This window comes from Rhamphochromis longiceps, linkage group LG20, assembly GCF_057381845.1.
Source record: "Rhamphochromis longiceps isolate RC_006_pf linkage group LG20, R_longiceps_female_GT1.1, whole genome shotgun sequence".
Lineage (NCBI taxonomy): Eukaryota > Metazoa > Chordata > Actinopteri > Cichliformes > Cichlidae > Rhamphochromis > Rhamphochromis longiceps.
Window position 1 is genome coordinate 4,914,718 of NC_140576.1, and position 11,767 is coordinate 4,926,484.

At 42.7% G+C, this 11,767-nt stretch overlaps 1 protein-coding gene across 2 annotated transcripts; it reads right to left on the reverse strand.

Annotated features, from left to right (window-relative positions):
• Positions 1 to 9,863: 9,863 nt before the first annotated feature.
• On the reverse strand, positions 9,864 to 11,561 carry hes4 (hes family bHLH transcription factor 4). 2 transcript variants are annotated; one of them, XM_085394418.1, is made up of 4 exons: positions 11,209 to 11,561; positions 10,933 to 11,028; positions 10,741 to 10,828; positions 9,864 to 10,631 (listed from the first exon to the last, which is right to left on the reverse strand). In XM_085394418.1, the coding sequence occupies exons 1-4, from the start codon at positions 11,314 to 11,316 to the stop codon at positions 10,051 to 10,053; spliced, it is 873 nt and encodes a 290-aa protein (XP_085250544.1). In that variant the 5' UTR covers positions 11,317 to 11,561; the 3' UTR covers positions 9,864 to 10,050. The 2 variants fall into 2 exon arrangements, with proteins under 2 accessions (XP_085250544.1, XP_085250543.1); XM_085394417.1 differs by having other exon boundaries at positions 9,864 to 10,634.
• Positions 11,562 to 11,767: the final 206 nt, after the last annotated feature.

Here is an 11,767-nt window from a genome sequence, read left to right on the forward strand (position 1 = left end):
AGTGAAACTGGTCTCACTGTTGCCACAGGTAGTGTTTCACAGCAATATCACCACTGAACCTCTAAACATATCTGAAACCCAAAGAGTGAGGATGGATTTATTAATAAAGTTTATCAACATAAACAGAATATCCTTAAAGATTAATTAGCTCATGAAAAATGAAATAAAATGCAGTTTTTTTTTTATTTGATTTGTTGTTCTCACGTATGTCTTCCTCTACATCTGCCTACACTGCTAAAATACATACAATCTTTTGCTGAAGCCAAAACTAATATCCCAAACATCAGAGATCCTAACTTTCATTTACTTACAGTATTGTGCAAAAGGTGCCCCTCTTTTCTTTATGTTTTCCTTCCAAACAGCCAGGTTTTCTTGTAATTTTTAAAGTGGCCTTGAGCAGCAGTTCTTCAATCTTCTCAAAGATTTTCTTGGACATTGGCTGCTTTTTCACTCATTCTCAGTTGGGTTTTTGGATTTTTTTTGCCTTTAAACTTAATACTGATCCATAACTCAGTCAACTATAACATAAAACTAATAAGAAGCTATTTGAAATTGTGACTTGAGGCACTACCAACCTGTCAATGAACAAAAACATGAAAAAAAAATCCATACAAAACATACTTTGCTCTCATTGCTTTAGTTGAACTTACAAAAAATACCAATGATAACACAGTATGACCGACTGAAACTTTTATTTTTTCAAGATGATTCCCAAAGATGGACTAGCTGGAAAATTGGCATATCTCAGCATGGTGTGCAGTGTGCCCTTAAAACATTTGAGGAAATTGGATGAGTGCAGGAAAAAAGAAGAAGTGGCAGGGTAAGAAATCCCAAAAGATAATAATGGACAGTAACTGAAAGTCATGTCATTAAGAAAAAGGGTAAAAAAAACAAAAACAAAATCCAGCAAAGACCCGAAACAGACCACCTACCTTTTACTGAAGCCTCGTCAGAAATAGTTTGGCTGTCAAGAAGCTGTTCTTAAGGTAGGGAAACCTTAGATGGGATAAGCTGGAGAACATGGGAGAATGATCCCGGAGCCCAGGACCTTCTTGCTGTGAGGCAGCAGTACTAATTGCTGCTCCACCGTGCCTTGTAATTGCAGTTTCATTAACAATAAAATGAAACGCAAGTTGCATTTTATATAAAAAATGAAACAGCAAACTTTCCTATGTAAAGCCGTCTTATATACTGATTCAGCACACTTGTTTATGAAGTGAATGCATCTATAAGTTATGAACTTTACAACTTACAACTTCATTACAACTTTATCAGCACAAAAATAGATATATATTTCATATACTCTATTCCCTTTATACCTACTGAGGCTATTTTAATGATAAAAGGCAGAAGGTCCTTGGTTTGAACCTGCTGGACAGGCGCTACCTGTCTGTGTGGAGTATGTCTGTTCTCCATATGTCTGCATGTCTTTCTTCTCTCCAGAGGCATGTGCGGTTGGCTGATTGTAAATTGGCCATATAGGTGCAAATGCAATGTAATGGATGCTTGTCTGTCTCTTTGTGTTAGCTTTGCAGTGGCCTGGAGACCTGCAGACCTGTTCACTGAGCAACCTCTTGACCTCTTGGTCACATGCGTGCCTGCACGCAGCCCGACACCCTTGAGTGCAGGATTTTTATCGGTTCAAAGAGCAAGGCTTTAAAACTAGAGGTGACAAAGCCTTCGCAGCAGAGCCCTGAGGTGATGCAAGAAGTTGCTGCTTTGCTGTTTTTAGCTGCTTCTTGTCCTGTGCAGTAATTTTGAACTTAATTATTAAAGTTACTTGCTTTGTTACTCGTGTAAATGAGGACAGCTGCATACATACAAACACTAGCTGAAGAAATTCACCAAGATTCTGCTGCCTGTATCACGGTCTACACTCATATAGGTGCATGTGGAAAAACAGATGACTAAAATGGCAAAACCTAAGTCTCAAGTAAACATCCCAAGTAAAGAAGAAGGCAGGGAGGCATGAAAGGAGGGGGAGATGCATGGCCAGACGTTCACGGAGGGAGGGACTCCTTCATGAATGGCTATGACTAAGAATAACATGCTAAACAGTGCCTCGTGTGTGTGTGCGTGTGCTTGCCCTGTGGTAATCTTATCACGGGTGTATTCATCATGAGGCGCAGTCTCTTCAGCTCTGGAGAGGAGGACGGGGCTAGAGATGAGTGGTCAGACTGGACGGGTGATCCATCTAAGAGCAATCACCATCAGCAGACAGAAAGACACAAGACGGCTGCAAAGGCACTGTTTACCTTCTGTCAGTCCGTTGTTAAGTACCACTAAAAAGCTGTTTGCTATATCAGCAGAGATAAGAGCATGACAGTGGGGTAACTGATGTCTGCAGGGGAGTTTCAAAGTGATGAAAGATTAGGTGGTTTAAAATTTCCATCTATATCAGTCACTTTTTTCCCCCCCTTTAACCTGATTTCAAACTCTCTGTGTGCCCTGCTGTTGTGTTATGTTAGGGTGGCGTAATTCTGTATTCTGTGTGTCCACTTTTTACTTTTAAAGTGTGTTTATATGGGCATGCATACTTTGTACAGTGCTTTGTTCAATTAAACTGTGTTTAACACACAGTTAAATGATTAAAACTTACTGTTTTAAAATAGTCAATTGACATGATTTTATTGTTCTCCTACCATGAATACTTTGTCCACTGTTTATATATAAAAAAACTGATATATACTTTTTAAAAAACAAAAATTACTCAAAATTGATGAGCTGTAAGTTTGCTTATGTACCCAGAGCCAGAATGCTCAGAATGATTTACTCCCTTAAATGATTAAAAAGGAACCTGACAGGTTGCAGAACACCTTGAAGTCTTAAGCTGGTTGTTTTTCGAACATCTCCATTTTATATTTGCATTACGTCCCCCAGAACCCTTTTGTGCATTATAAAGATTCATTATAAAGATTTTTTTTATGGTAATTAAAACTGCCTCAGTTGCAGTTATCACGTCTCTGTAATGATTTTTGTCTTCTTTGGGTTTTTTGATTTTGAAATCTGTGACGTGAAAGAACCATGATTCTCATGATTCTGCGTGTGCGTGTGTGTGTGTGTGTGTGTGTGTGTGTGTGTGTGTGTGTGTGTGTGTGTGTGTGCCCAGCTGTATTCTCTGCTCTCTTTGCCATTCTTTTAGTGCATTTGTTTGCAGTGAGCCCATCCACTTATTGACACTTGTCTTCCCTGCCTCTTGCATGACAATCCGGGCAATAAAACCACGAGTGGAGCACACACTGTTCAACAGTTACCATAAGAACAACAAGAGCAAGGAGGATGAGTGTTTACCTTCCCAGGGCATGAAAAGAGGAGGAGAGGAAAGAAGAAGAAGAAGAAGAAGAAGAAAAAGACTATGGGCTCATCTTGTAACTCTAACCCCATACCACATGTGGCAGAAAGACACAAAGACACAAAAAAAACTATACACTTAAGAGCTACACTGCAATATTAGTGTCTGCTAGACATTTTCATTAAAATCTATGAGATAAAACTTAACTGAAAAGAAAGGTGGGGTTGGGAGGAGCAAGTGGACGTACTGGCACAATAAAAGATCAAAGTGAATTTTAAAAAGTAAGATAAACTTTTTAAAACCTGGTGACATCTGCTTTAAGGATTTAGCCCAATATCCACAGACACAGACGCACACGAACACAAAGGATAGCCCACATGAGATGGGACCAGACACCAGGACATCCTGTTTAGGGGACAATGCCTGCCCTTCTCCCTCTCTACAGTGCTAAAGTGATAATACTCTTGCAACAGTGTGGCTGTCACCACCTAGCTTAACCAGGCTCTAGAGAAGACCGCAGGTCTCGGCACAGTGGGATAGCCGGTCAGGAAAGGAAACTTTTCAACACATCCCAGAGTAGAATATCCTTTTGTCAAGCATGCTTGTATTCCACTTGCTAAATATAAACCAGGAAGTGAGAGTTTCCTTGATCTTCTGGTAATTCTCCAGTAGGAAAATATGTTGTAGGATGCTAACCTTGCATTTTCAGTAACATAAAGAGACACTGAGTAACTTGGAGAGCTAAACAGTAAAAATAAACTTTCAAGTTTTAATCCCGAAGTATAAAAATCTTTTTTTTAAATAATGAAATTGCTAAAAAAAAAATCCCACTGACACAAAACATGTGCAGTTTCCAAGGTTTTTTATTAACAGGGATGGAAATTTGGAAAAAGTGAGCCCCTTGAAAGAAGATGTCAACGCTCTCAAGTTAAGGATAAACACAGTTTTTCTTTAAATTCTCATTTATTTTCTCAATATTATGGCAATACAGTCAGATCAATTAGAACCTAAAAGGACACATTTATGTTTTAGGAAGGTGCACAACTAAAAAGGCCGTGGCAAAAAGATAAATATATCTTAGCGCGTGATCAGTAAATCCTGTCACTTTGTGAAAAAGACTGACCAGTGAGAGAGTAATAAAATACTCACAGAGGAGTGCAAACTGATAACATCAGTGCGTCCTGTCTCTTACAAGTAGTTGGCACCGTTGACCAACATCAGTGACCAACAGTGTCTGTAAACATATATGTGTTGCATTTATCTTGCACGAGCCTCGAGTGAAATAGGTCAAAGGCTGTTTCTCACAGTCATCCAACCCCACAAAGCAAATGCATATCGTTAGCTTGATAGCATAATTGCCTAAGTCATTTTTGGCCAATGACATAGGCAGACGGACAGGATGATGCAGCAGTGGTAGGGGAGTAAAGTTAGGCAAAAATCTCAATTTGACCAAAAAATGACTTAGGCACTTATGCTATGAAGCTAACGATATGCTTAAACACCACTGTCGCCCACTACCACACACTCGCACACACACACACACACACACACACACACACACACACACACACACACACACACACACACACACACAAGGAAAGGAAGAGGACAAATTGTGCTCCCACACAAACAACAGCGGCAGACAGAGGTATCCTCTACAGACATATGGGTCAGACCTGTGCAGGCTCTTCTCAGGTGTTAAACTGGGTACAAGTCGGGGCATGCAGTGAGCCACTAGGTGAGTCACACACAGCTGTGCATCACTGACTTGAGAGGACATTTAGTTAGTTTGCATTTGTTTCCTAGAGACTTAATCTAACCGTAACCAGAACTACAACTTGCCTAATCCTAACCTTAGCCTAACCCTAAAGCATTTCTTCACCCCAAAATGCAATGACATGCTTTTATTCTACACATGAGAAGAAGCTTCACATTATGTGACAGTGCAACCAGATTTCAGTCCCCACAACTGAGCAATGTCTGGACCCCCCCCCCCCCCCCCACACACACACACACACACACACACACACTTCTATCCAGGTTTCAAACACTAGGTGGCGATATTGAGTTATAATCTTCTATTGATTCTTAATAAAATTGTATAGAAATAGAATAGTATAGAATAGAATTCATCAATAAAATTAACCACAGATGTAAACACAAAATACACAACCTATCTTGCAAGGTCTCCATCATGAAACATTCATCTGCATCATCATAAATAGACTGCAACATAATATTTCGGTTTTCATTACAAAAAAAAAAGGTTTTGTTGTCTAAAAAAAAGAAAAGAAATTAAAATATATTAAATATTATTAAATAGACAATTGAGTCAATTAAAATTCTAATTGTCATGTTTAACTTGGACAATTGAGCGTTCATATTTCTTTATCTTTAAATTAAGCTGAGTTAAACTGAGGTGGGACCATATAATTTAGTTACCACACATCATTAGACTCGGTGTTAGTCAAGAAAACAAGCTCTTGATGGGAGCTGCTCTGGAGCTCCTTAACATGATTGCATCTTCAAACTGTTTCATTTTAATATCTCATACATTAGTTGATCATCTCTGAGATTAGTGTTTCTGAACCAGAGCAAAAATAGAGCAACAGCTGTCAAAGCTGTAGAGCAAAGACAAGGATTACCCCGCCTCAGCAGATTTAAAAAAACAAACAAAACAACAACAACAAAAAACATAAATAAAATTTGTCCACTTTTGAAGACGGGGCTTCTTCACCTAGGAGTCTGCGGGGTGACCTCTAACCCTGTCAAGAGGACTTTCTCTTGTGGAATTTGCACCAGTGGCAAAGGCTGTAAGCCAAAGGCCTCATGCTGTGAAACTGAAGAAGCTGCTGAAAAGCCAAACCTGGCTTCAGAAATACGTTCTGTAGACAAGCGGTGAGGATCAACGGAGCCCACGCGGCACCCAGACCCTGTGATATTTGATCAGGCTGGACATGTCCCGTTGCGTCTGTACACCCTGCCTCACCTTCTCTGTCTGCTCGCACCCAACACCTCACACCCAGTCCCAGAGATAAGTGCTCCCTTACTATAAATACATGGACAGGATGGAAGCTTGAGGGAGCCAAAAAAGACCAGGCAGGGGGGAGGAGGTAGGCAAGTATGGACAAAACTTAAAAGACTGAACACCTGATAAAGTACTAAGTAATTAAATTTGAGGTCAAACTTTAAAACACACGCATTCTATCAGCTTAACTCGGAGCTGCTTCATGCATCATCTGCACTGAAATAAAAACACCTGCAAGTGTGTCCATTTTGTACTTTCACAGTTTCAGTGTCTTTTTTCAACATCCCCACCCCTCTAAATCTGTCGTTCTCCTCTCCCTGTACAACCCTCTGTGATTCTCAAGAAAACAGGTGCAAAGAGGAGTGTCCGCACACACACATGCACAGACACAGACAAACATACACTTACACATACACACAGTTCATGCCTGATACAGCCCCTCCTTTCAAAACCTGTGACCAAAGCATGCAGAACATTTCCCTATGTCCTCCTTGCAGCAGTGTCTTCAGCTGAAGGAGCAAATATAGACTGTCCTCTATCTATCTATCTATCTATCTATCTATCTATCTATCTATCTATCTATCTATCTATCTATCTATCTATCTATCTATCTATCTATCTATCTATCTATCTATCTATCTATCTATCTATCTATCTATCTATTTTCTGAGAGCTTTCCTAGCTCTCTATTATTTTAAAGTATGTGCGGAGAGAAGAATTTAAGGTAAGCTGAGTGCTGCATCCCTGTATGGAGGCTAAGGCTGCAATTGCATACAAAAAGCACCGAGCTCTGCCTAAGCAACACAAACAATTGGATTTGGAGGGAAAGGTGCTGATAAAAAAATTTGGCGCCAACTTGTGCGCATGTTATCCGCCATTCAGTCGCTAATGAGAATGATAATTTGTGGGCTCCTCTGATGACCCCCTACCCCCTCTTCAATAGTGACTTCTCCCTAGGGACTTGATTGCTCAGGTCCCCGAGGGACATCCAGCCCTCTGTAGGAATCCTTTTCTCGACGGATTCCCTCCTGTTTCGTTTTGTACACAGACGATGATCCAAACTCAACAGCATGGGACTTGTACATTTGTTAGGCAATAAACCATGTACGCACGTTTAAGCAGTTCATATCTGGATGCAGACTAATAACCATAGGTGGGCTACCTCTTTCTGTGGACACCTCTGCGTCAGCTGTTCATATTTTTGTTGTTGTTGTTGTTGTTTTAAGAAACATTTACATTTTGCCACCGTCTCTATAAGCCTATTGTGTTTACCTTAAAGCAGCTGCTGTTGGGTAATTCAAAGCAAACAGTGAATATAGGATTTCTTTATCTTCCTTCCTAACTCCCAGCCTGTCCACAGAGGCAGCTTTAACCTGATTTGCAAACAGTTTAAAAAAGGTTGCCATGAAAATATGACGGACTCAGTTAACTTCTCTTGGGAGTATGTAGCCTAACAGCTGGATCCGAGTTCCCTCCCTTTAATCCCTCATGTTTACACCGGACCAGGCGCCCTTCTTGGCGGCCACGCGTGTGTGTATGTTCGCCTCCTCACCTCCGCAGAGCGGCTGCACGACCCGGCCTGCCAGCGGGGATTTACTGACTGGCGCTGTGCCCGGCCGCAGGCAGACTAGTTCGCTCGGTTCTCACGACCTCAGCTACACAAAGGCATCTCTGAACTATGAACTATGAACAGACACGAAGGCAGTAGGAACAACCGCAGAACCCACACATGCTGCCAACTGGTGTTTCAGTATGCCTCCTCGCAGAAAGAAGCTGCTTGAGGATCACAGGCAGTGGGGTTTCAGTATGCCATGTACTGCCGGTGTCATCTGCAGGGCACTGCCACTTCAGGGGGGGGGGGGGGGTGAAAGTGAGAACGCAAGTACACGAATCGACAAAGCAGTCCAACTGTAAAGGGGAGATTAAAACCAGGAGTTGTGACTACAAGGTATCACTGAAAAACACCCGTTAGAGGTCACGTAGGCAGTGCCACGGAACTGTGAAGAGATTCTATAAACAACATCACTTTATTTCTATTTCTTCACATGTTTTTAGTCTCGGAGCCTAAAACAGCTGCTTTTGGTTGGAAGGTATGAGCCCTAAAAGTTTAAATAACCCATTACGCGTAAAACTTTACGAACATAGATATTTTTCTATATTTGCGCACGCGTCTTAAATGAATGAAGCACTACAAATGTTTATTTTGCATGTGTTGGCGGCCAGGGCAGATAAAACACTTTAAACCCGTCTTACTTTTGCCCTGTGCCAGTCATGCACAGCTAAGGCGCGCCGGTGGAGTATTAAATGTTGAGGGGTTTTGACCGGGCTGTAACCTAATCCCAAGTACAGGGGCCCGCTGACTGCAAGTGGCTGACACACGGCTTGCACCATGCCGGTCGACACAGAAACACTGCCCTCAGTTCCGGACCCCACTAACTGGAGGAAGATATGTTTTCACCCAGGAGTAAACAGAAAGTGGGAAAAGGAAAGGGAGACCACTGTTACGCAGAATCTTCGCAGGGCGCTGTGCGGAAAAGTCACCTAAGCAGATGTAGGCCGCAGACTGGAAATAAAAACAAGGCAGTTTAAATGATTGTGTGTCAGCGCGTGGGATGGGGGATCGTAATCAGGTTACAATATTCCACAACCTGCAGTTTTATTTGTCTTCCAGTTCCACGACTTCCGCCAAGGTCCCCTGCCCTGAAAGCGAAGTCTAACCAAGTTCCCTCCATTCCGCTTGGAGTGGAATCGAACAATTGATCCACAAAAGAAAGCGAGGATCCTTCCATATTCTCCTTTCACTGAAGCAATCTGTTAGTGACATTAACCCCTGAGCGCATTTCCCAGGCTCTTGAATAGGGTTTGAGACTTTTTAAAGCTCCCGCTGCATACAGGATGAGACCCTTTTCAAACTTTTAATTACCTTTGTAGCAGCAGAAAAATACACCCTTATTGTCCCCGGGACCATTCTTTAGTGGGCCAGATGTAAGGAGCTCCCGCCAAACTGGTGACAAGGTGGCCACTTTCAACCTGTGGTAGCTTAACTGATGCAGGGGTTTACACTGTGAACATGAATATTAAAATATATTGTTTACCCCCTGATTTATCCTTAACTCTAACCACAGTTTGATCCTCGATATGACTTTTACGCGTTAAATAGAAGTTTTACGCATGGCGTGTGACATAATAGAGGCGCATACGGATACTTCATAAAATTAATTAATGACGTGATAGAAGCAGGCTGAAGACGAGACATAATTTCTGAAACCTCATTTATTAAAACAGTGGGTGAACACCCAACTTCTTCTCAAACACAAAACAACAAAGAATATAAAACACAGCTTTGGTATAACAATCAATGACACCTCTATACAAAACTAAACCTTTTCATAAAAAGTACTTCATCATAACAAAAAAAAAAACAAAGAAAGAAAGAAAATCCTATAAATCTTCCATCTGCATGTTTACCACGGACATCCAAATGTTGGAATCAACAATAAATTATATATATAGATATACTTATAAAAACATGCGCCATTAGAGGCAGCACCTGTTCCATAAAACGAAACAACATGAACTAGTGGGAGGGGGTATTAAGTGGTTAGAGTTACCATCCCATAGCGGAAAAGTCACAGGTTCAACCCCCGTAACGTTGTGTGCAGTCACTTAAAAGTCTAAATTGAAAAAGTAATGCGAACTGGATTGAAGTGCAGTCTCTGGTCCCTTTAAGCTACCACGGCCGCCACACAGGCTCGCTGCTCTCGGAGCCGGTGCTGACCCCCACTGGGCTGACCGCCTGGGACCCTCCGGAGAAGGACGTCATGCCATGAACAGGAGATGCTGCAGTGGGTGCTGAGCTGCCGTGCACCGGGCTGGCGTTAACCGCAACAGGCACTCCTGCGTTTGCGTAAAGGGGGATGACAGGGGCCGTGGTGGAGGTAAAGGCCGGGTTGGGGATCAAAAAAGCAAACTGTCCATCTGTTGCGGGCACCAGCTGGAACCCACCAAAGACCTTGGGGGACACGGCCTCAGCGGGACTGAGCTTGGGGCCCATTGCGGCCCCGCTGATGGGCAGAGTGGATGGAAGCTGCACATGCAGGGGCTGGGCCAGGTGTGCCTGCTGAGACGGGGACTGCTGCTGGTAGTTCATAGACATCATCTGGCTCAAGCAGTTGGATAGATGGTTGAGGAGCCTCGACCTCACCTCAGAATTCACCCCCTCTGAGGTGGAGAGAAAGCGGGTGACCTCGTTCATGCATTCGTTGAATCCGGCTCTGTATTTGCTCAGGACCGTGGCGTCAGCTGAGAGCGCTGCTGGTCGGAAGAGGGAGGACGCGATATTAGTAACTTATAAGCAGCTTTGAGACTCTTTCCAAAAGTCGTGACTTTACGACCCACTTTTGTTATTATATCAACTTACCGCTCATCTGTACGCGCTGCAGGTTCCTCAAGTGCTTCACTGTCATCTCCAGGATGTCTGCTTTTTCCAGCTTGGAGTGTCTGGAGCTCTGTGGAAAGGAATAGGAATATTTAAAACCAACTCATTATCTACGAATAAGAATAATACAAATATTTCATTACAAAAAAGTTTCTAGGATAATTTTGAACTTACATCTTTTTTAAGCGCGTCCAGGATGAGCGTCTTGAGCTGACCCAGGCTTTCGTTAATTCTGGCTCTCCTGCGTTTTTCCATGATGGGCTTTGAAGACTGCAAATAAAAAAAGAAATTCTTAAGTAAATATTTTATTTACTAATCGCATATACGGATTTGCACGACTGCACGGTGATGTCATATCTCTAACATCTCGTAACTAAAGGACAAACTTGTACAAATATTCCTCACTTGAGGAGAATCCCCTCCGTTCTTTTAAAACATTAAATTACTTACTTTTCTGTGCTCGCTGGCGTTTTTTGGCTTGTCCGGTGTGTGCGATCCGTTTGCAGGCGCGCCGGCAATAGGGGATGCCGTCTGCTTTTCCATAGTGTCAGCTGGCATTGTTGATTAAACCAGGTAAAACAAAAAGGCGTGAAAAAGTAAATCCTTACTGCGAGCTCACGTATAAAAGGAGAGAGAAAAAAAATCACTCGGGGCCACTGCAGAATATAAAATAAGATATATGCCTGACAACCGAGTCCCACGGACGAGTCTGCCTTGTGCCGCTTGTTATCACTGAACTGTCTTGTGAGTACGGTGCGTGCGGTGCGCCGCTCAAAGCCACTTTCCACTTCTGTAGCTGACACACGCCGCAGCGCTACTTATACCCGGCTCGCGTGCTCCCAGTTCGTGTGAAACCCTCTCTGCATTCTTTCCCACACTCGCTTTCAGCCAATAGCAGAGAGGACTCACCCATTGGGCGCGGGGCAGACCGCTGATTGGACAACACCCCCGCGGGCCGTCAGTCACGCGCTGCTCAATCAGCCCTGCAGAGACAAACAACAAAGCGGGG